Genomic DNA, 20,327 nt, shown 5'->3' with positions numbered 1-20,327 from the left:
GGACTTTTATGTTGTAGTGTCATATCTCATAGACCACGCATTGTTGTTATACATTTACTGCACTTAATTACCATTGACGACTTGGCATGGATCTCTGCAGACTTGGTACGGCGAGATGCCAAGGAAGATAGATTCTGAAGTGTGCTACGGGTCCCATTTGGTCTGTAGAGGTTTCAGCATTCTCGATTGAGAAGAAGATTATGAGACTACCTCGGGATTGAGCTTGAATTTCTCATACGCATCGCGATTAAAGAAGCTGACTTCTGTCTCGTTTTCTGAGGAACAGTCAAATGGATACCGATAGTATAAGTATAAAGGGAGATTAGCATACCAAATCCGAGGTCGGCCAAAGTCTTGTCCTCATCTTGTATTATCCACTCGTCATGATCGAGATTGACAATCAAGTTGGTGGTCTGGGTTATCAGATTGTACATCAGGGCGATTGGAATAGACGCAGGGTCGCGAAAGAGCCACCTTTGAGCCATGAGCATGGGTGTAGAGTTTGAAGGTGTCTAGAAGATATTGAGCAAACAAGCAGCAGGATGGCAAGCGAGCGGGCGGACCGAGGGTGACGTTACGGTAGGGCTTCCATGGAGACTGGGTTTGGATCGCTGAGAGGAGAAGAAAGGATGGGCGGATGGAGGAGGGAGAGGGGGTTAGAGGATGAAGTACTTTGTAGGATTGTTTTCTTGAGATCGGCGGCGGTTGTGGACTCGAGGTTGAGATGGTGGAGGACGAGGCTGCGGTGGGTGCGGTACTCGAAGGACTTTATGACGCGCACGGTGATGGTCGAGTCTGCCTTGGGACGGGCCTCGTTGGTGAGAATGTCTGAAATGTCGTCCATGATATCACAAGCAAGTAAGAGTTAATTAAGTCCAAGTGCATATTCTTCGGGACAATCTCCTCGGACTCACCGTGCACTTTACCCGACAATGTCCCGACAGTCCCTCACGAGTGCAGGCGCGTGCCTCCGACTGTTTCGACGCGCGAACGACTCTCCAGTCCTCCGTTTGTATATATCTAGCCTCTCCCCATGGATCCCTCCCCAGGATACACGGACCTCCCCTGCATACAATGTCCCGCGAGTTTCTTGCTGTCTCCGTCCCAGATCTCGTACAGAAACTCAGGGTAGACGAAAAGATCGCCCTCTTGGGTGCCCCTAACTGGTGGAACACTCATGCCATCCCAAGGCTCAACATACCAGCAGTCCGCATGAGCGACGGCCCAAATGTAACCACCCCTTGTCTAGTCTCTCTATCTTTTTTCTTATTTAGCATAGGGTGTTAGAGGATCATCCCACTTCATCCCCACTCCAGCCCAATGTCTACCCGTCAGTTTCTCCTTTCCTAAAACCTGACAAACAGCTCAGACAGTATACCGCTGTCTAGTGCGAGACGGCTATGGCGGCGACGTTTGACGTCGACCTCATTCATGATGTCGGCGCCTTTCTTGGACAAGAGACCAAGATCAAGTCCTCCGTCATTATTCTTGCCCCAACCTGCAATGTCCAGAGAAATCCTCTGGGCGGCCGAGCTTTCGAGTCCTTCTCCGAGGACCCACACCTCTCTGGTAACTTGCTATTTATCTTGTCTCGCGAAAGAGCCAACGATTTGCCTAGGAATGCTGGCCGCCGCCTATGTCAATGGTGTGCAGTCCGAAGGTGTTGCCGCTACAATCAAGCATTTCGTATGTAACGACCAAGAGAGCGAGCGCAGTGCCGCAGAGTCCGTCCTTTCCGATCGTGCCCTCCGTGAAATCTATCTCTATCCGTACGCTCTTTGCACTATTTGCTGTTCATCTGGGATCTCAGTCTCCGTTTAGTTTCATGCTTGCTGAGAAGCACGCCAAACCTTGGGCATACATGACTTCGTTAGCTCAATGCATATGCAGTATGAATGTGCACTGACCTGCCGCCCATAGATATGGACGTCTCTGGGGAATACACTGCTCCGAGAACAAGAAGCTTCTCGAAGGTTTACTTCGAGATGAATGGGGCTTCGACGGAATCATCATGAGCGACTGGTCCGTCGATAATCCTCTGCTTTATCAATAACGCTCACCCAAACCTTTAGGCATGGCGTATACGGTACCGATGAGTCTATCAACGCCGGTCTGGATCTCGAAATGCCAGGCCCACCGCGCTGGAGAACGGCCTTCCTTATTTTGCACTGTCTCTCATCCCAAAAGCTGAAAACGGGCATCCTGGACGAGCGATCGACTAGGCTGCTCAACTTCGTGCAGAAAATGGCAGCCATCAATCCTGACATCGTGTTTGGCGATGGCATCGAACGCTCGCGGGATGCTCCCGAACTTCGACAGTTCGCACGCAAGGTGGCGGCCGAGGGTATCGTTCTCCTCAAGAATAACGATAATGTCCTACCCATCACACCCTCCAAAGTCAAAAAGATTGCCGTCATCGGACCGAATGCAAAAGGAACTGTTATATCTGGTGGCGGATCTGCGGCTCTAACGCCTACCTACGTCATCACACCTTACGACGGTATTTGCAAGAATGCACCAGCCAAATTTGACATTCAGTACGAAGTCGGATGTTATGGTGCGTCTGGTACAGCGAGTTTGCTCGATGGCATGGAGATTTGACTCGATCCTAGCGCACAAATACCTTCCTACTCTCGAAAGATTCTTGAAAACGACCGATGGCAAGGCCGGATGGTCATGTACCTTCTACACTCAAGACGAGAACGGCAACCCTGATAAGGCTGTTGGTGAATATGTGCTCAAGGACACCCGTGTCAAAGTCAACGACTTCCTTCCTGCTGGTCTGACACCAAACTGGACAATGAAACTAAAGGGTCTTCTCACATTCGATACGTCTGGCGACTACGAGCTCGGTCTCGCTGTTGCAGGCCGCGCAAAACTATGGGTCAATGGCAAGTTAACTATCGACAATTGGACTCATCAAACACCCGGCGATTTCTTTTACGGGTAAGACCACATCTTCGGTGCTGAGCGAAACTCATTGTTCGTATAGACAAGGTACGATAGAAGAAAAGGCTGTCTATCCATTTGTCGCGGGGCAGGCCACGGAAATTATGGTTGAATATACGAACGCTGTTGGTGCCGATAGCGAGGACGATGGTACTGACAAGGGAAACTCCCAGCCTGGCTTGATGAGAGGCGTGGTAAGCAGTTAGCCTGCTGACTATGACCTGTGCTGAAGTCAGTTTAGCGCCTTGGAGGAGTGGAGAAAATAGACGCAGACGAAGCTATACAACGAGCGGTTGATCTTGCCGCCAAGTCTGACGTTGTCGTGTACGTTGGTGGTCTGACCGCTGAATGGGAGGCCGAGGGATCTGACCGGCCAACACTCGATTTACCCGCCCGACAAGATGAACTCATCGCAAGATTAGGCCAAGCTAATTCCAACACGGTGGTGTGCATACAGGCGGTGCGTCTAACCATCTTCTCTTGAGAAATGTAGACTGAGCTCTAGCAGGGCTCTGCTGTTGCAATGCCATGGGTGAACAAAGTCAACGGGATAATGCAAACTTGGTACCTGGGCAACGAAGTCGGGAACGCGATAGCTGACATCCTCTACGGGACCGTCAATCCCTCTGGCAAGCTCTCGGTCACCTTCCCCGCCCGTATGGAAGACATTGCGGCATACCCCAACTTGGTTAGCGAGAATGGCCAAATCCATTACCGTGAGGACCTGTTCGTGGGCTACAAGCACTTCATCGATAGAGGCGTTAAACCGTTGTTCCCATTCGGGTGAGTAAACGGCCTCCTGCTAGATTGAGAAAGAACAAGATTCACCTCGGTTGACAGCTTTGGCCTGTCTTACACGACCTTCTCCGTCGACGGCCTTCAACTGTCAAGACCTGCATCATCGGGAGACGAATTCAATGTCAAGGCTACAGCTAACATTACCAACACTGGTTCGGTCGCCGGCTCAGAAGTCGTTCAACTTTACATCGGCCTTCCTGAAGACATCGGATTGACCACACCGACCCGTCAGTTAAAGAGCTTTGTCAAAGTGAAAGACATTGCGCCTGGACAGTCGAAGACATTGGAGATGGTTCTGGACAAGTACGCTGTTTCCTACTGGGACACCGCCAAGAACAACTGGTGTGCCCGGGCTGGAAAATACCGCGTCTTGGTCGGCACGAGCAGCTATGACCTGCCTCTGACCGCAGAATTCACGATTGAGAAAACGTTCAGATGGAGCGGGCTGTGACATGTATAATGTTAATGATTGTTATATATATGTAGTATTATTGAGTACGTATTTGCCATGAATGATCAAGTCGTGTGCATATAGCTCCCGATAGGCGCGGCTGAGTGAGTGGTCTCCTTCGGCATGAGCATAGACAACGCGAGAGGCGAAGATGTCGACCCAGTCCACGACGATGCCCAGCTATCACGCAAGGACCCGCGAACACTAACAAATCTCAACGAGATCCTTGATCATCTCTCCGCTCTCCAGTCGGAAGAGACTGACCTGTCAAACTCGCTCTCTGACCTCCTCTCTCGCCGCGACTTGATCACCGACTCTCTCTCCAAGCTTGAGGCAGTCGCTCCCAGGCTCGATGACCTCCGCTCAGAATCTCATCAGCTCTCGGCACAGGTCTTGGCGACAAGCAGAATTGCAGATCGCGTCGGTGGACGCGTCCGTTCCATCGACGAGGAGATGAAGCGCGTCACCGAGGCGGCCGACCATATCGGCCAAGTCATGGAACTCAAGGTATGCACTAACTCCTCCGTCCTTGCGTATCCTGGGGCACTCAGAGATTCCACAGTCGTCTCTGGCCCAGCTGCAGTCCTGTATCGAGAGCCGTGACTGGGAGTCGGCTACACGACACTGCGCTCGCGCCATGGTGGTGCACACTGAAGTCATATCAGGTCGGTTTGCAGAGAGCGCTATAGTGCGTATGTCTATATTTTATCCCGATTAGACTGCTTATCGCGTGTAGCCAACCTCGGAGAACCCACTTCCCCCGGTGCAAAGCTTGCAGGCTGCCAGGGATCAGCTTCTGGCCATATTCAAGCACCACTTCGAAGAAGCTTCTCGTGCCCGCGATGCTGCCGCCACCAGCCGTTTCTTCAAACTGTTCCCTGTCGTGGGATGGGAAGCTGAGGGATTAGAAGCCTACGCATCATTTGCCGTCGACCTTGTTCGTGTCCGAGCTCCATCGTCAGCCAAAAGTAGGTCCATCGCTTCGTTGAACTCGACGTTATCTCATGCCCTATCTTTCAGCCTCATCTTCCTTATACTATGTGACATCTATCACTGCGTTATTTGAGAATGTAGCTATGATTGTTGACCAACATCGGCCAATAGTCGAGAAGTACTATGGTTCTGGCAAGATGGTCCCGGTCATTCGGCGTCTGCTCGAAGAATGCGACCGCGTACTGAAGAAAGCTATCGCTGGTTGGAAGGAGGACAGGCTAATTGACAGAAAGGTAACCTTCCCTTCGTCCTTGAGACACCTTTATCTAGTAACACTTGGTACGCTGCAGTTGTCAGAAATTTCAAACTCTCCATTAGCGCTCGGAGGTCGCCGTCAGATATCCCAGACAGAGGAGGACTACGATCCCCGGGATATAGACAAAATCCTATATGAAACTGCGGGCATGAATGCTCGATGGAGCCTTTTCCGCAAGTTCTTAGCCGAGGAACTTCAGGCACAGGTCAACGAGAACCTCCTTTTGCATTTCAAGTCAATTAACATCTTTTCAGAGTCAAGATGGGGGGGCCGATCAAGCTGAAAGGGAGGTCAAACCGAGTGCTGAAAGCTCGCTGCTTTCCCTCGTCGAGCAAACGGATGCATGCCATTTCTTCGAGGAGCTCATGACAACTTGCTATGTTCCGATGGAGGTCTGGTACACTCGTACTATTATTGACAAGGTATGTTGACACGTTCGTACGTTCATGTCTTGGTAAAACTCCCATAGGCGCATCGATTATCCAGTCCCGAACTATCTCAACCAGTTACAACGACAACTCCAGACGACGTGTTTTACATCCTCAAAACCGTCTACAATCGTGTCATCTCGACAGGGTCTGCCAAAACTGTGACACGGATGACGAATCTTTTGAAGGATGTGATGGAGAAGGATTACTCTGGTACTATCAAGGGCAAGTTGGATGATGTCTACCGGTCATCAGGAGGGACCGTTAATTCAACGCGTGGCGAGAAGGGCGAACAAGGGAGCAGGAATACATTCATCGTAAGCACTTTCACTTCTAGTATGCTCAGGAGTTGACAGCGTCGCTATAGATGTTGCTGAATGATCTTGACGTATCCTGTTCTCACATGGAAAGACTTGTCAAAGATATGAGCAATCATCCATCAATATCCCAGCTCTTCTTGGATGTCGAAATAGAGGGATTGAAAAAAACAATCTTGAGTCTGAACACTGTGGTTCCGAAGTTCAGATGGACCATCAAGGTATACCATTTGTTAAGTGTATGCTGTCTTGCTGACCCGCTATCCCAGAGCGGCATCGAGCAACTCTTTAATCAGCTCATGCGCCCAAAACTGCGGACATTGATTCCTGATGTCTACAGGGACGTGTCTTATGTCTTGGATGAAGACTCATACTCTGCTGCAGAATACCAGGATGCTGTTAGAAAGCGGTTTGTGAAAAGCTGGGAAGGCTTGACTGAAGGCTACAAGGTCCGGATTCAATCAATTACTTTGTATATCTCTTGCCCATCTGTCGTGAGTAGGATACGTTCACAGACAGCAATTACAAGCAGCTCTTCAGTCAAGCGCTTGACGTCATCCTTCGTCCTTGGGAGAAATACATTCTTACTCTACGCTTCTCGGAGGTAATCTTACGTCTGCTACTTTTCTGGATGTCGGGCTACTGACATCATCTCAGCTAGGTGCTATACGGTTTGATCGAGACCTTCGTTCTGTCGTCGGCTATCTTTCGTCGCAAACCTTGTTTGGAGACATCAGAGGGAAGTTTGTTCGCCTACAACAGATATCGACACTTCTGAACTTGGATCCTGTGAGTGATTCATGCAACTGGCGTGCGCACGAAGCATTGATAGCATACATCAGGAGGAAGACGTTGAGGAATTCTACAGTGGATCTGGGGTGTCTTGGGTCCTAACTGCACAAGAAGCCAGGAGTATCGTGAATTTAAAAGTGTAAAGTAAGCAGAGCGAATGGGAAGGATAATCAACTCAAGTATACAGGATATCGTGTACATGGCACGTGAAGAGATTGCGTTACCCTCTTCTAAGAGCATCGAGCCTTGCTTGAAGAGCATCCTCGTCTGAGAGGCCGCCACCACCCGTACCGCCATCTATGTCATCACCTTTTGGTGCAGGCCCGCCTCCTCCTATAGATTCGCCTACGACGACAGCCTGTCGACTTGCTACAGGTTGAGAGGCAGCAAGGCCCGTTGGGGCATCGGTCAACTGGCAAAGTTGCGGGGGTTGAGATACGAATGGAAAAGGGTGAAGAGTTCTCACCTGTTGTGACAAGCCGACACCGATTTCATCAAGCACCTCTTTGAGGATCTTATCACCTTCTTCCTCTTCGTCCTCCTCTGGGTCCTCCATCACATCGTCGACAGCGTCTGACATCATCTCTTCTTTCATGTCCATCATCGAACTCTCTTTCTCAAATTCGTTCATGATCCTTTGGATTGATGGGAGGTTCAGACCACGGTTCATAGATGCCATTGCCTAAGTGAAATTGTGAATTAAGAATCGTTGAAGTGGAGGGTTGAGGGTAAATATTGACGTACACGAGTTGCGCCACGCATGGCATCGGCCATCTGCTGGTTGCTCCTCAAGGTCTGTATTCTAAGACTGACAGCCTGGAGCTGAGTGCGCATTTGATAGAATTTCTGAACGTAGCGACGCGTGCGGACGAGGTCCTTGGCCATGACTTTACATGCATTCTGGTGAAGATGTTACCATGCAGGAGGTCAGTCAGAGATCAACGCACCATCTGGCCGGCTTTGGCACTCTTCTTGATGTCCGCAACGAGTCTCTTCTCTTGGGACTCGAGTTTTGTCCGTTCGCGATCGAGCTCACGCTGTGCCTTGTTCAAGGCGCGCTGGTGCTGGCGCAGACGCTCCGCAGGAGTTACTGTCCGGCCGAAGAGTGTTTCCTGGTGGTATTGGCATTGAATTAGCGTGAATATGGCGCGTTAGATGGCGTACTCACCACGATATTCATAATTACTATGATAAGTGGGAGCTAAAGGTACGCAATAAGGGGGCAGGGACAGTCCCCGCGGCTGCGCTTCCGGTGGAACTTCCGCATACGCCGTATGAAAGCCACGTGCTCCAACTGTAAAGCGTCAACCTGAACTTGCCACCTGTACTATACTTGCTCAAAGCCTCGACATGGACTCGGACCCTGCCAGCGTTGGCACCCATTGTTCTGTTCCATCATGCAATACACTTGATTTTCTTCCTATTCGCTGTCGCTGCGATCGCAACTTCTGCACAATTCACGCACCGGCCGATGTACACCAATGCACATTCGTCTGGCACAGTGCTCCTGACCCCGAGTCATCAATAAAACGCGAACGTTGTGCCGCTCCATCTTGCAACAAGCCTACTCTTGGGTCTTCCGGTCCACATGGTGGTGAATTATCTTCGGGGGCAAGCAATAGTTGTCGCCTCTCCTTCTGCGTGGAGTACATACCCTCTTCTCCATCCTGACAAGAGCCAGACTAATATCAGGGCAAAAACGCCTCAGTCATCGCCACCCTGACACGCATTCTTGCTCTGCTCTGGCGGCACCCCAGAAACTCGCCCAAGAAAAGGAAGTGTCTATCCATGTGAAACACCACACGTCGGCTTCAGCAGCTAACGCGCGTCTACCCCCATCTGTAACGCGATCTTCATCCAAGTTGTCTTCCGATCCGAAAAAAGCTGCTATGATCAGGAAGGTTGCTCTCATGAAGTTGCGTCACCGTGCAGTCCCTGCAGATCCCAAAGATTCTGCTTCCACTGTTCCTCTAGATCAACGCCTGCACGTCACGTTAAAGTATGAGCCAATCGAGTCTTCGACTCAAGGGAGCAAAGCAGACAAAATCGTCTGGTTTCGTAAGGCAAGTGAACCCCAATGACATGCATCTATGCACAATCTAGACACATCACCTAGTCTGTCATAGCTGGCAGAGCCGTTGATCTTGCTCGAGGCTGTTTCGGGCTATCGAACAGCAGCCGCGTATGTCATCTTGTGCATGCGTTGAAATATTTCTCATCCATGAATGTATGCTGTGTAGGCCATGCAACTACAGGCCGTAGACGACCCGGATGTACCCCAAACTCTCCTGAATGAACGACTACTAGGCGAGCAGATTGAGGACGCCTCTACGCTGTGCTTGAAGTTCACGCCCTCGTTATCATAAGGGTCACCATTTAGTTGAACAGAAATATTATATAGATATAATCCAATCACGTCGTTCCTATCGATATCAGTACCGAAGTGAAAGCTACAGAAAATACCACTATGCAACGAGGGCAGCTAGTCTACGCAAGTGAGATACATTCAGATATGCGGGTACGTATGTCTCCAAGCCAGAAACCTCTCGAGGCAAAGGTGGCTCATAAGGGCCAACTTCTTCTGTCTCGGGAGCAAGAAGAAGATGATCATTGCGATCGTTAGCTTGAACGCGGGAAGCAACGACACGCAGGATCTCGGGTGAGATGGGATTCTGGGCGATGATTAGAACATGGAGATTTAAAGGCATAGTATAACGAACCTCGTATTCGGCGACATAGTAATTAGTGCACATCCGCTGTATTTGCATCGGGCTCAGCATCCAGCATACATCATAGATGATCTCAATGTCGGCAGGAGTGGCCTAAAGCGAGATATGTTATGATGAGGTGATACATCTGAGATGTCGACGTACCTTCTTCAATTGCAACAGTTTGATGGCTTGCATCAAGTGCTCCAGCTGCAGCGTCCCCTCGGGCATGTCATGCGACTTGCACCATTCCTCGATACGCGTGATATTATATTGAATTTGCATAGCTGATGGGCGAACGGATGAGCGATAATTTGCAAAGAACAAGAAGAATACCGACCTCGTTTCCATGAAGAAAAGTTCCTTCTCATAAGTAGGTCATTAAAACTCGTAACGCCAATCAGCTTAAGCAGCTCGGTGACGACCTGGTGCACCACCGAATCCTCCACATAGTAACTCTTCAGACTCTTCCAAACTTTGTTCAAAAGGTTGAGGATGTCGTCCATACTGAAGGCGGGTTGGGCATTGGAGTTGAGGAGGCGATTGAACAGTCGACCACCTCCATCACTAGTCGTAAAGCCTGGTAGAGACTGACTCTCTATCAAAGCAGGGATAACCATTTTCGATAGTCGCTTCTTCGTTTCGAGCATCCAAGTGTGATAAATGTTGAACTCCAAACTGCCGAGGTCATGCTTCACAACGGTCACCAGACGCTCGTAATCGTTCCAGTCGAATGGTCGGACGGCTTCTTCTTCTCCGGGACCGATGCCTTGAAGCATGTCACTTTCAGCCACGCAGATGAACGAGAGCATTTCGTGCACATTTGAAAGCCAAAAAATGCCTGGAATGATTGCATCTTCGCCATGGAAAGACTGCATCCAATGAATGAGAGTACACCTGTCATTGAATATCACTACTTACCATGACATGCGCTTGGATGACTTCCATGACGTTGGCCAGGAATCGTTCGCTTTCCGGGATCAGGCCGTATTTCCACATTTCGTTCGTAACCAGACTGATCAAGTTGGCAGGGAAGAGGATCTCCTTGACAGCAGACGGGTTTTGCAGCGACGGCGCAGGTATCTTCAGACCTTTGATGATACCAACGAGAACATCCTCATCTAGATGCTTAACATCCTGTAGCAACTTGATCTTCTCCTCAGCAAGATCATCAAAGTCCCGGATATCAGAAAGGCCATTGGCCCGCATCCTTAGAATGTTGTCTGCCCCGTTGTATGCGACGGAAACCGCACGAGGGTTCAGGGCCTGGCTCTTCTTGACGTCAAGCATGAGCTCGTCGGCTGAAGTACGGTTATCAGCCTGAGCAGCAAGGACACCGGCAGAGCTGTGACGCCTTAGATGCCGATTGACCGAAGTGGCAAGGGGAGTACCATTAGGAGTACCATTCTCTCTATCGCCTGTGCGCAATGCGGGTGAGAAGGTGGGCGATGGAGGTTCCAATTTGGAGCCCCTCGTGAGGGCATTGTATGCGTTGGCACGGTTAAGTTGCTCGCGCAGACTGCTGACCTCGTTCTTCAGAGTGGCAATGACCGAACCGTCTTCAACAGACCGCACAGGGACGTTGGCCAGCGCCTTCTGCTGCGATTCGAGTTGGCGTGACTGTTCTAGTAGCTCGTCTGTCAGCTTCTGAATGGTTTCCTCCTTCTCAGTAGCCTTGGCAAGAGCATCATCCAAGCGCTTCTCTACTTCTGCCTTAGCTTGCACGAGCTCGGCCTGCTTGGAGATCTCTACTTCAGCCTTCCTCAAGTCTACTTGCAAGGACTTAGCCTTCGCCTCAGACTCTTCTTGCTTTGTAGTCCAAACTTGCAGTTGCTGCTCGAGTTCTGCAAGTCGCATTTGCAGAGCTTTCTTCTCCTCCGTGCGTGATTGGAGTGCTTGCGTCAGCTCGACGACCTTGTTCTCAAGGCGATACGAGATTTCCTTGAATTTGGAAACAGAGCGAGCTTCGGCTTTGAGCCCTTTGAGCTGCTTACGGGCAAGTCGCCGCCTCATGCATGATTGCAGATACACCACGTGTTTGACGTCGGCCTTGAAGACTCGTCGGACAAGTCTGAACGTTGGCATCTAAGGAACACGACAGCTTAAGAACAACTTTAAATACGTACAGTCCACGAAGAAGGCTTTGGAGGGTGAGCGCGGCTTGATCGGTCCTACTCTCCTTGAATTGCGAGCGAGCTTGGGCTCCACGGACACCTGCGAAGGAGGCATATAAGGACTTGGCCGATCAACAAGAAATAAGTACCAACGGCTCTGGAAAAGAACGATAGCCTGGCGAATCTGCAAGAACTTCTTTCGCTGGATATACCTGCGAATGCCAGCCTGCAAGCGTTGCGCAGCAGCAGTTCTGCGTATGTTTTCGACGAGCCTTCTGGCATGTATACCACGCCACCATGTCTGTATCTTGATAGTGGCAATTCTCAGTTCCTGATATTTCTTGACAGCCATGCGTCGGCGCATGTTCTTTTGAATGATAGTAGCCAAAGCGTTCAGGCGTTCGGACCGTAACGACTCTAATGCTGCCAACATGCCAGCTCTAAAGAAGATCTTTGAGAGACCACCCTGGTACTTGTCCGGATCATTGATGGTCTTGTCCAAGATCAGAGAGCACAGGGGTTTAAGCTCCAAGTTCGAGATCTGGGGTCGCCAGTCAGACGAGGGTACCAACATGTAATACCTGTCTAGAAATGAGCTTTGGCATAGCAGACAACTGTGAGACTGACCGTTCGGCGAACTCTTCATAGGTCCAACGAGAAGGATATCCGGCACAACTAATACGAATTGTCTCAAGTACACCACAAGCGCGCAGCTGTCCCAGAACTTGTTGAGCAGAAAACTCCCAAGGGCGCTTCGCCTCATTGGGCTTGATGCATCGAATGTAGTGCACATTGGTGATACTCAACGTCTCCATCAACGTAACGAGCGAAGCCTTGAAAATCGAACCCTGTGTAGGCTTCTTGATCGAGGCACCGGGCTTCTTCGGTCCCGAGGCTGAAGAAGCCGCGCTAACGAGTGAAGTACGCCCTGGGTCTGGGATGATAGAAGATCGCCGGGAACCTCCACTGCCCGAGTCGGAAGGCACGGGGGAGCCAGGATGGGGGGTATCTGTGCTCTTGTCTGTACTCTTGATCGATCCGAGAGCAACATCTAGAATTTCCTTAAGGAACGGGTTTTTGGTGGAGGCCAACAACTCCATATGTTCATCGGGGACAGTATCCCTATTCTTTTCAAGGAAGCCATCTACCTCGTACGAGACGTCCAACGCGTAGTGCGCAATGGTAAAAGCAGAGTTTCCGAACCGCGGTTTCTTAAAGACGTTTTTGTTCGCTGGCTTGAGGAGTTGAGAATTGAGCTTCTGCAAGAAGGACGCGTCGCTTCCAGAGGGCAGCCGTGATTCCTCGTCCAGTAGCGCCAAGACGCCGAGTTTGCCTTCGATAACGTCAATACAGGGTTGGTTGTCAGAGAAATCAATGAAAGTCCAGTTGATCTGCTCCTTTACGTATTCTTCTTGCTCGAGTTTGAAGACATGCGAGTTGAACTGTAGGAAGTAAAGGTCAGTCGGTGCTTGATTCCCATCAGAGTTCCTAGTGTTACCTCTTGCTGAAGCTTTTCATTGGCGTAATTAATACTGAACTGCTCGAAGGAGTTCTAGAAGCCAAAGTCAATGAGCCAAATATGTGCCACGAACGATAAGTATCCTTGCCTTTTGGAAATGCTCAAAACCATATATATCAAGCACACCGATGAACATCTCCGCTCGTTCAGCCGCGTCACCATGTTCTCCAGCCAAACTCTCATTCACAATGGCCACAAGCCACTCAAACAAGCATGCATAGACGAATTTGGCGACACTGTCCCGGACGATTGTCGCCTGAGCGGCGTTTAATGCGGTTACGATCTTCTCCGAACGAGTCACAATCTGCTTTTTGACGGTCCACTTTTTGAAGTCGGCGAGGGTAACACCAAGGAAGCGGGTAGCAAGGAGCAATGCGGGATCGCCGTCGTCGATGTTGGAGTCATTGCGCGTTTGAGAGATCTTGATATTACCAAGATGCAACAGAGCAGCTAATAGACGGAACACAGCCCATTGCTTGTCTATACTGATACCGACAGTAGATAAAGCTTGTTGGGTGGCGCGGAATTCCTCGGTATCGTCTACACCTGCAATAGGCGTAGATGTTGGGCCTCCCTGCTTGAGATAATGGAATTTGGTGATATCGGTGTCCAGCCCAAGGTCTTTGCGTTCTTTGATAGGTGCACCACTGCACAGCTGATAGAAGATGTGGTAATTCCGCTCGGTGAGTGGTTGGAAGACAATCCGAGAGCGTTCGAGAAGGTATGTACGAATGCGCGCCCCAACGATTTCTTGCTTACCATCGAAAAGAATCTGCCGAAGAGTAAGTTCTTCTGCAATGTAAGCGCCTCCATATTGTGGACTAACCTGGATATATTTTCCAAACCGAGATGAGTTATCATTGCGAGTCGTCTTAGCGTTTCCGAAAGATTCTAAGATGGGGTTCGTAGCAAGTATTTGACGTTCAATTTCACTCGACTCGTCCAGAGATAATTTGGTCCGCGCGAGAGCGTCTGAACCTGGGGGATTCACCGATGCAAGGTATCGCATTATAAACTTGGCCTGGAGCAGAGTGATCAGCGGCTCCTACAGAAGCACAACGAAGTAATATTACTGACCGACTCAGTCTTGCCTGCACCACTGGATACAGTCAAGGAAGGATGCTTCGATTGAAAAGATGAAGGCTTACCTCTCTCCGGAGACGATAATGGTTTGACCCATACCCTCTCGACTCATCGCAGTGTACGCGTCCTCCGCAATAGCGAACAAGTGAGGTTCAAGTTCACCCCTTTTCTTGCCGCTATACGCCTGGATAATCTCAGGACCATAGAGAGTGACACGTTGGAAGGGATTAACAGCAATCAAGACGATGCCAGAGTAGGTGTAGATGGAGTGTTGGGCATATCGATTTCGGATGGTGTGTAGTACTATAATAACTGATTTAGAGAGCCAACAGCTGCACCAGGAAAAGACGGACCAGAAGGTTCATTGAGATGGGAGAGGGTCGCTAGATCATCGGCAGTTTCGAGGAGAGGTGGGTTACGGAGTGGGGGTAAACTGCCTTTGCCGTCTTTGATATCTTGGCTGGTCGTGTCAATCGTAGTCTCCTGTCAGAAAGGAAACAAGACGCGTAAGTGAGGGTTCGGAGAGGATATTAGAGGCAAGGACCTTGCCGCGTTCATCGACGAAGGTGAGCTTTACGGTGCCGTCCTGGCCTTTGGTGACTGTGGTTACTTCTGCGGAGATCCAGGCCTGGTCCTTGTCCTCAAACCAGACCCTTGTCCCCTTGCTATATATCATGTCGGCCATCTGGCCTGGCTGTTGGTCGTAAAGAACGCTGCAGACCGGCTGCCACAGAGGAGAGCACGATCCTGGTCTGGCCCTTGTGCGATTTTCTGAAATGGGCACTCGCCAATACTTAGTTCTTTCCACAGACTTGACAACCGGCTCGGCTCGTGCCGTGGACCATCAGATGGACCGCAACTGAACTCTACTGGACTGCAACTGGACCGCGGGACAAGATGGAAGTTTATTTAAGCTAAATGCATGGACCTTGGTTCTATTGGCGTTATAATTAAGGTTGATGGAGAGCTGTCAGCCGTGTCTCCCTCAGCTCTCTGGATCTCCTCCGGAGCCTGTTCGTTTGGCTAAGAATGCAACAATAATAGGAGTGGTATTAGACCGGTGGATACCCGCCCGACGTCCTTTTTGCGTTTAACCACTCCTTCCATCCTCCGCTATAGTATGAGCTATCTTGCTTCAAGAGCATGTCAACACGTATATCTGCGACATCGAACGCCCTGAAGTCTTTTCTCGCTCATCTTGTGTCTCGCCGCGCCTCAGCCCGGATCCTTTCTACCTTTTTATGTGCTCTCATTGTCATCCTTCGTTCCTTCTCCCGCTTCGGAGGCTCGTATGCATTCCTTGTTCTCAGCCTCAAGGAGCTTGTATTTTCCGTCCAAGAGGATCTCGCTCAACAAGTCGAAATCACTGTTCTTAATATCCCTGGTGCTTTCTTAGGCATTGGTCTTTCTACTCTCGCTCGATTTCTGGCTACGCTGTATGAACCTGGTTCACTTCCTTCCAGGCTTATTCCGGCCGCCTTCTTGATAGCAATCAGCTTTTTCGGTAGGCATTTTGTATGGGGCATGTATTCTGTCTTAATCTTAATATAATGATATTCCTTTTCTTTGCTCATCATTAGCTGGTTGGGCGAAAAGTCGACTGCCAAGGCTACACTTGTCAGCTCGGATTTCATGTTTTGTTTCGATATGGATGTTGGCTACAACTGAGCCCTATTCCTACGAGGTTCGTCTGGCCCCTGGTTTTCTCATTTCTCATACTTATATCCTTTTCAGGATGTCTGGCCATTGACCAGAGATTTCCTATGGATCACCATTTCTGCCGCTGTCATTTGTCTCTTCTCCAGCGTGATACTCCTTCACTGGACATCTACTCACCTTATTGAAGAAATTTCCTCAGCCATTAACGACTTGCGGCGGTGTTTACTCCTGAGCATGGAAGGCTCGTCTCTGACGGCAATCAGCGACCTGCAGGCTATGCACGCAAAGCTTGTTCGGAAGTCTATCAAGTTAAGTGAGGCATACGCGCATGCTGCATTTGAACTTCGCATTGGCCGCGTCGGTGGTGAGCTGGATTCGTACCTGCATTCTGAGTTGGATGACTCAGGACGTAACTTGAACCGTAGTCAAGTCTCTGAAACCTCTCATTGGCATCGTGGAACACCTTCGACGTGAATTGTCTTGGGGCATGCGCGAGCCTTATGCCGGCACAGCCGATGTAACCGAGCGAGAGGACTCATTGGTCTCCTTCGACGAATCTGTGTTCCGCCTGACTGACAATATACTCAAGGCGCTGACTGCCGTAGAACGTCTTATCACCGTCGCATACGCCAATTCAACTCTCTATCGCAAGAATGTTCGTATAGAAAAGGATTCCGTTGTCACAGCTTCTATTAACCTAAACATTGCATGGACGAACACCCAAGACGAAGTTAGGAAGCTGAATCTTGCCACACTCACAGAGTCGCGGTCAGTTGACACAAAGAGCAGCGCTGATGCAGTTCGTGCCCACTCCCTTTATGTTGCATCACTGCTCCAGGTACGTACGAAGAGTGGGATTGTTGACTAAGACTGATCTACGTGCAGATAGCGTACGATACGAGTCATTTGCTTGAAGCTACTCAAAAGATCGGAGCCAATCATGAGGCATCCCGAATCAGAGTGTGGCTTCCACGAGTATCGTCTCAGTGGTTTGGTATTGCACCAAGGACGTTCATCATGGATGAATACGGTGCCAACATCGCTCAAGAGGTCACGGAGGCTGAAACAAGTTTATCTGCACGAGAGATTCACCATGGAATGGCCCCATACCGTGCAGGAGCGCAAGAGACACAAGAGAAACGACACTTGGGTGGCATGAAGCCTGGGGGAAACCCAGAGGCCAAAGGCATGAGGCGTTACTCCCCAAGCTCATTCTTGTGTCGCGTGCGACATGTTTGGAACCACCCTCACATGCTCGTATTAAGACTGCGTGCATCAAGAGCTTTCCGGAGTCTACAGCACTCCAGTCATCTTCGCCATGCACTCAAAAACGCAGTTGGCGTAGCTCTCCTAGGCTTAGCTGCCTTTCTTCCTCCAACGTCGGCTGGTAAGCTCCATTCTTAAGGTTATGGCACGTGGTTTCAAGACAATCACTAGGATATACGTGGTTCAAGGAAGTCCATGGGCAATGGATGATCATCAGTTTTGTTTGGGTTCTGGAGACCAATACGGGTGCTACCTGGAGGGTGGGATACCTGCGCCTTGTAAATTCTTGCTCGCGTAACATTCAGTAATATGTCTGATGCTTTACTACTTAGTCGGGAACGATCCTTGGAGCCGCCTACGCCTACGTGGTACGTGTCTAGTATATAAGACTGATCGGAAATGACCTGAGATCCATACCCAGACATGGCTCATTTGCCATAAAAACCCATACGGAGTTGTTATTATGATCACTGTACGTTCTATCATTGCAAACTGACATGATGTCTTACCAGCTTAAATTATTAACTTAGCTCTTCGATATACCGATCAGCTGGATAATCATCAGGAGTTCCATCCCATCTCTTGGAGTAGTTGCGTAAGGACATACAACTCTCATCGCAGACTCTTCGTCGCTAACTTCCCTGTAGGTCTGTGACGCTGCCTCCAGTTGTTCTCTCTCAATATATAGCCACTAGCCTGACGACCTCAACAATAGGTATGCGTGTTTTCGTCGTCAATACTTACTCAAACTTTTATGCGGTATTCCAGACTTGGCATTTTACAGAGGGCTCGCTATATCCATTGGTATCATTGCTGCGCTTTCTATGAACAGTCTCGTATTTCCTCGTCATTGTCGAGTCAGTAACAAATCTCTCCGTGAGAGCAATCACTAAATGAAAACCATCTAGGTGCTCTTTCTCCAACAAAGTAGTCGTACGCTCGGTTTATTAAGTCAACTATACCACCTCTTGAGTCGGTATGAATAAATGATCGCGGAGTGGTCTAACATGGACTCATTCATAACTCCAGAGATACGTTACACCGGAGTCGCGTCTTCGGACCTAATGACAAGAAGAAGGTCCTCAAACTAGAACTACAGATCCGAAATGCTCTCCACCGTTCAGGTGCCCTCATTACCACCATGCATGACGAGCTCAGTCTAGTCCCAGTGAGTACCCCTAGCGATTTCTCTTTAACGCAATGCTTTTCTAAATTTGAACTCGAGAAACCCATGCGGCACTACAGACGGCTGATAGATAAATTACAAAAGGTGCTTGATCTCATGACCGGTCTGCGCAAGGTCAGAGAAAACATCCCTCGCCAGGTGACGATCACAGCTGTATTCAAGGAACGTCGTGAATTCGTGAGCCAAGAATATTTGCTTGCAGTTAAATACAACCTCATCGTGCTGCCCCTCTATATTAAATGATACAGGTTTCACGGATATGTATAGCACTGTTTGCCTGTGAACACGTTTTCAGAACGCGACAGCCGCTTCCTCAGTACTTACCATCCGCGCGTCAAGCGTTGGAGATAGTTGCTAATTGCATCGAAGCGCAATTGCAGCGTGCAGTCGAAGAAGATAGTCAGCTCCGAGGACTTCCTATGATTTACTCAATTGCAGAAAGAGAGGTGATGATGGACCTCGTCGACACCGTGGAAGATGTCTCGGAGCTGTGCAGGGAGCTGTTTGGAACGTCGGTGTGGCTGACGGAGACATGGGGGCAAGGCTTAGTGGAGAATGGGTTGGTTTCACCAGGTGAAGGATGGCATGGGACTTTGGGTAGATGAGCAGTTTGCTTCACCAACACTACACAGGGGACGGATCAGCTATTACAGTAATGCGCTACTTAGGATATTGCTCAAGTCGCGGCCGCTGTAGTGTACGCGTTATTTGTTTGGAACAAACAACGTAACACAAGACATCCACGACGCGTCGACGCGATTTGCTTTTTTTCCCGTCCTCCAACCTTGCCCATGTTGCGATATGCGTCTCCGTTCCCCTTGGTCGCTGGGGGTAGCCACTTCTTCTCATCCACCAACTCTCGTCGTTATCTGCTGCCGCTTCCAGCCAAAAGAGCCATTCCCCTAACCCGGAATGACATCTAACCCTAATTGTCTACAGGCCACCGAGGACTCTTCTCTGCTTTCGCGGATCAACGGCAGCTCAGGCTGTACTGCCGGTCGATATTTCAGAAAGGATGAAAGCCCCGAGTGGCTGAGTGTTCGTCGTTGGCGCTTCCCATCTTCTTGGTTAACCTTGCCTGCTACGAATCTGCTACGCATACGCATGTCTTCTTCGGAAAGCTCTGATTGACGCACTCTCAAGCCCTTGTCTCTTCCTGTTCATCTCCCTGCATGTGTTAGGCTCGGGATCCGCTCGTCTGAGCGGCTAGCCAACACCGGAAACGTAGGGGATAGCTTGATAGAGGCTTCGGCGAGTCGATGTCACGAGCCAGAGAGGCATTCGCGGTCAAAATTGCGTACCGAGCATACCATGTAGCGGTGGAGCGGGCACCGCACAAAACTTGGAGAGTCAGGAGCACTGATCACGAGCAGTCTGGGTCCCGTACAGGTCTCGTCATGAGATCTTTCTTGCCCATTGCCGCCTCATATCTACTCGACAAGCTCCTCTACGAAATATCTTGACAACTGGTTCGCTTCTGAAAGTTTACGCACATGTTCTTGGTGGACCTCCGTACTGTCTTGCGCTCGGGACTTTACCTCCGGTGACTTTTGCACGACTTTGTTCACCGCGAGCTATTTTGCGTCCAGGACATCCTCACCAGGGGAATCTTGGGTCGCGATTTGGCCGTTAAAGCAATATGCATCTAAAGCTTGCTCGGCTTCGTGGCAGCGGACAAGAGAGTAAGGTGTGCCGAAGCTTGTGAATACACACAGGAACGCATGCCACTGCTATTGGAATTCATGGACTACGGATAATGTTGTCCATGCTCGGGTTTGCGGCCTGTCTTGCCTACCTTCTTTAGGGCT

General features: G+C 49.9%; 6 protein-coding genes across 6 annotated transcripts; 4 read left to right on the top strand and 2 right to left on the bottom strand.

The window, feature by feature from the left end:
* Positions 1-144: 144 nt before the first annotated feature.
* Positions 145-844, bottom strand: CONPUDRAFT_150113 (cytoplasmic protein; the record flags this gene model as incomplete). Its single annotated transcript, XM_007766633.1, has 6 exons — positions 145-162; positions 211-275; positions 332-413; positions 475-512; positions 564-611; positions 673-844. 6 exons carry the CDS (start codon positions 842-844, stop codon positions 145-147), a joined length of 423 nt encoding a protein of 140 aa, XP_007764823.1.
* A 230-nt stretch (positions 845-1,074) lies between these two features.
* Positions 1,075-4,205, top strand: CONPUDRAFT_135086 (glycoside hydrolase family 3 protein; the record flags this gene model as incomplete). The annotated part of the gene is made up of 12 exons (XM_007766632.1): positions 1,075-1,230; positions 1,280-1,330; positions 1,389-1,569; positions 1,619-1,769; positions 1,822-1,869; positions 1,921-2,022; positions 2,073-2,557; positions 2,613-2,946; positions 2,993-3,143; positions 3,191-3,409; positions 3,458-3,732; positions 3,790-4,205. 12 exons carry the CDS (start codon positions 1,075-1,077, stop codon positions 4,196-4,198), a joined length of 2,562 nt encoding a protein of 853 aa, XP_007764822.1. The 3' UTR covers positions 4,199-4,205.
* A 116-nt stretch (positions 4,206-4,321) lies between these two features.
* On the top strand, positions 4,322-8,030 carry CONPUDRAFT_118041 (COG4-domain-containing protein; the record flags this gene model as incomplete). The annotated part of the gene is made up of 15 exons (XM_007766631.1): positions 4,322-4,705; positions 4,761-4,886; positions 4,935-5,166; positions 5,219-5,424; positions 5,482-5,652; positions 5,702-5,869; positions 5,917-6,192; positions 6,243-6,413; positions 6,462-6,641; positions 6,695-6,796; positions 6,850-6,981; positions 7,035-7,399; positions 7,454-7,666; positions 7,729-7,884; positions 7,932-8,030. The coding sequence occupies 12 exons, from the start codon at positions 4,322-4,324 to the stop codon at positions 7,125-7,127; spliced, it is 2,241 nt and encodes a 746-aa protein (XP_007764821.1). The 3' UTR covers positions 7,128-7,399; positions 7,454-7,666; positions 7,729-7,884; positions 7,932-8,030.
* A 304-nt stretch (positions 8,031-8,334) lies between these two features.
* CONPUDRAFT_49136 (uncharacterized protein) lies at positions 8,335-9,065 on the top strand (the record flags this gene model as incomplete). The annotated part of the gene is made up of 2 exons (XM_007765942.1): positions 8,335-8,630; positions 8,693-9,065. The coding sequence occupies 2 exons, from the start codon at positions 8,335-8,337 to the stop codon at positions 9,063-9,065; spliced, it is 669 nt and encodes a 222-aa protein (XP_007764132.1).
* A 384-nt stretch (positions 9,066-9,449) lies between these two features.
* On the bottom strand, positions 9,450-15,093 carry CONPUDRAFT_87763 (myosin 5; the record flags this gene model as incomplete). The annotated part of the gene is made up of 15 exons (XM_007766630.1): positions 9,450-9,656; positions 9,705-9,806; positions 9,858-9,979; positions 10,033-10,564; positions 10,614-11,763; positions 11,819-11,906; positions 11,960-12,387; positions 12,434-13,248; positions 13,305-13,358; positions 13,414-14,097; positions 14,152-14,346; positions 14,403-14,424; positions 14,474-14,711; positions 14,762-14,891; positions 14,953-15,093. The coding sequence occupies 15 exons, from the start codon at positions 15,091-15,093 to the stop codon at positions 9,450-9,452; spliced, it is 4,908 nt and encodes a 1,635-aa protein (XP_007764820.1).
* A 446-nt stretch (positions 15,094-15,539) lies between these two features.
* CONPUDRAFT_135083 (uncharacterized protein) lies at positions 15,540-19,250 on the top strand. The gene is made up of 15 exons (XM_007766629.1): positions 15,540-15,912; positions 15,989-16,092; positions 16,143-16,431; positions 16,493-16,905; positions 16,953-17,454; positions 17,505-17,611; positions 17,666-17,701; positions 17,755-17,805; positions 17,864-17,928; positions 17,981-18,048; positions 18,102-18,190; positions 18,242-18,309; positions 18,363-18,501; positions 18,559-18,696; positions 18,768-19,250. The coding sequence occupies exons 1-15, from the start codon at positions 15,552-15,554 to the stop codon at positions 19,122-19,124; spliced, it is 2,787 nt and encodes a 928-aa protein (XP_007764819.1). The 5' UTR covers positions 15,540-15,551; the 3' UTR covers positions 19,125-19,250.
* Positions 19,251-20,327: the final 1,077 nt, after the last annotated feature.

Source organism: Coniophora puteana (assembly GCF_000271625.1).
Source record: "Coniophora puteana RWD-64-598 SS2 unplaced genomic scaffold CONPUscaffold_2, whole genome shotgun sequence".
Classification (NCBI taxonomy): Eukaryota; Fungi; Basidiomycota; class Agaricomycetes; order Boletales; family Coniophoraceae; genus Coniophora; species Coniophora puteana.
The sequence above is the reverse complement of the archived record's forward strand: the minus strand, read 5'-3'. Positions and strand labels throughout refer to the sequence as shown.

Excerpts from the sequence above, each read along its gene's own strand:
- CONPUDRAFT_135083 (XM_007766629.1), top strand. The coding sequence starts at position 15,552 with ATGTCAACACGTATATCTGCGACATCGAACGCCCTGAAGTCTTTTCTC. Across the intron at positions 18,049-18,101 it reads CCTGACGACCTCAACAATAG|ACTTGGCATTTTACAGAGGG; the intron begins GTATGCGTGTTT and ends GCGGTATTCCAG. Across the intron at positions 18,191-18,241 it reads TATTTCCTCGTCATTGTCGA|GTGCTCTTTCTCCAACAAAG; the intron begins GTCAGTAACAAA and ends AAAACCATCTAG.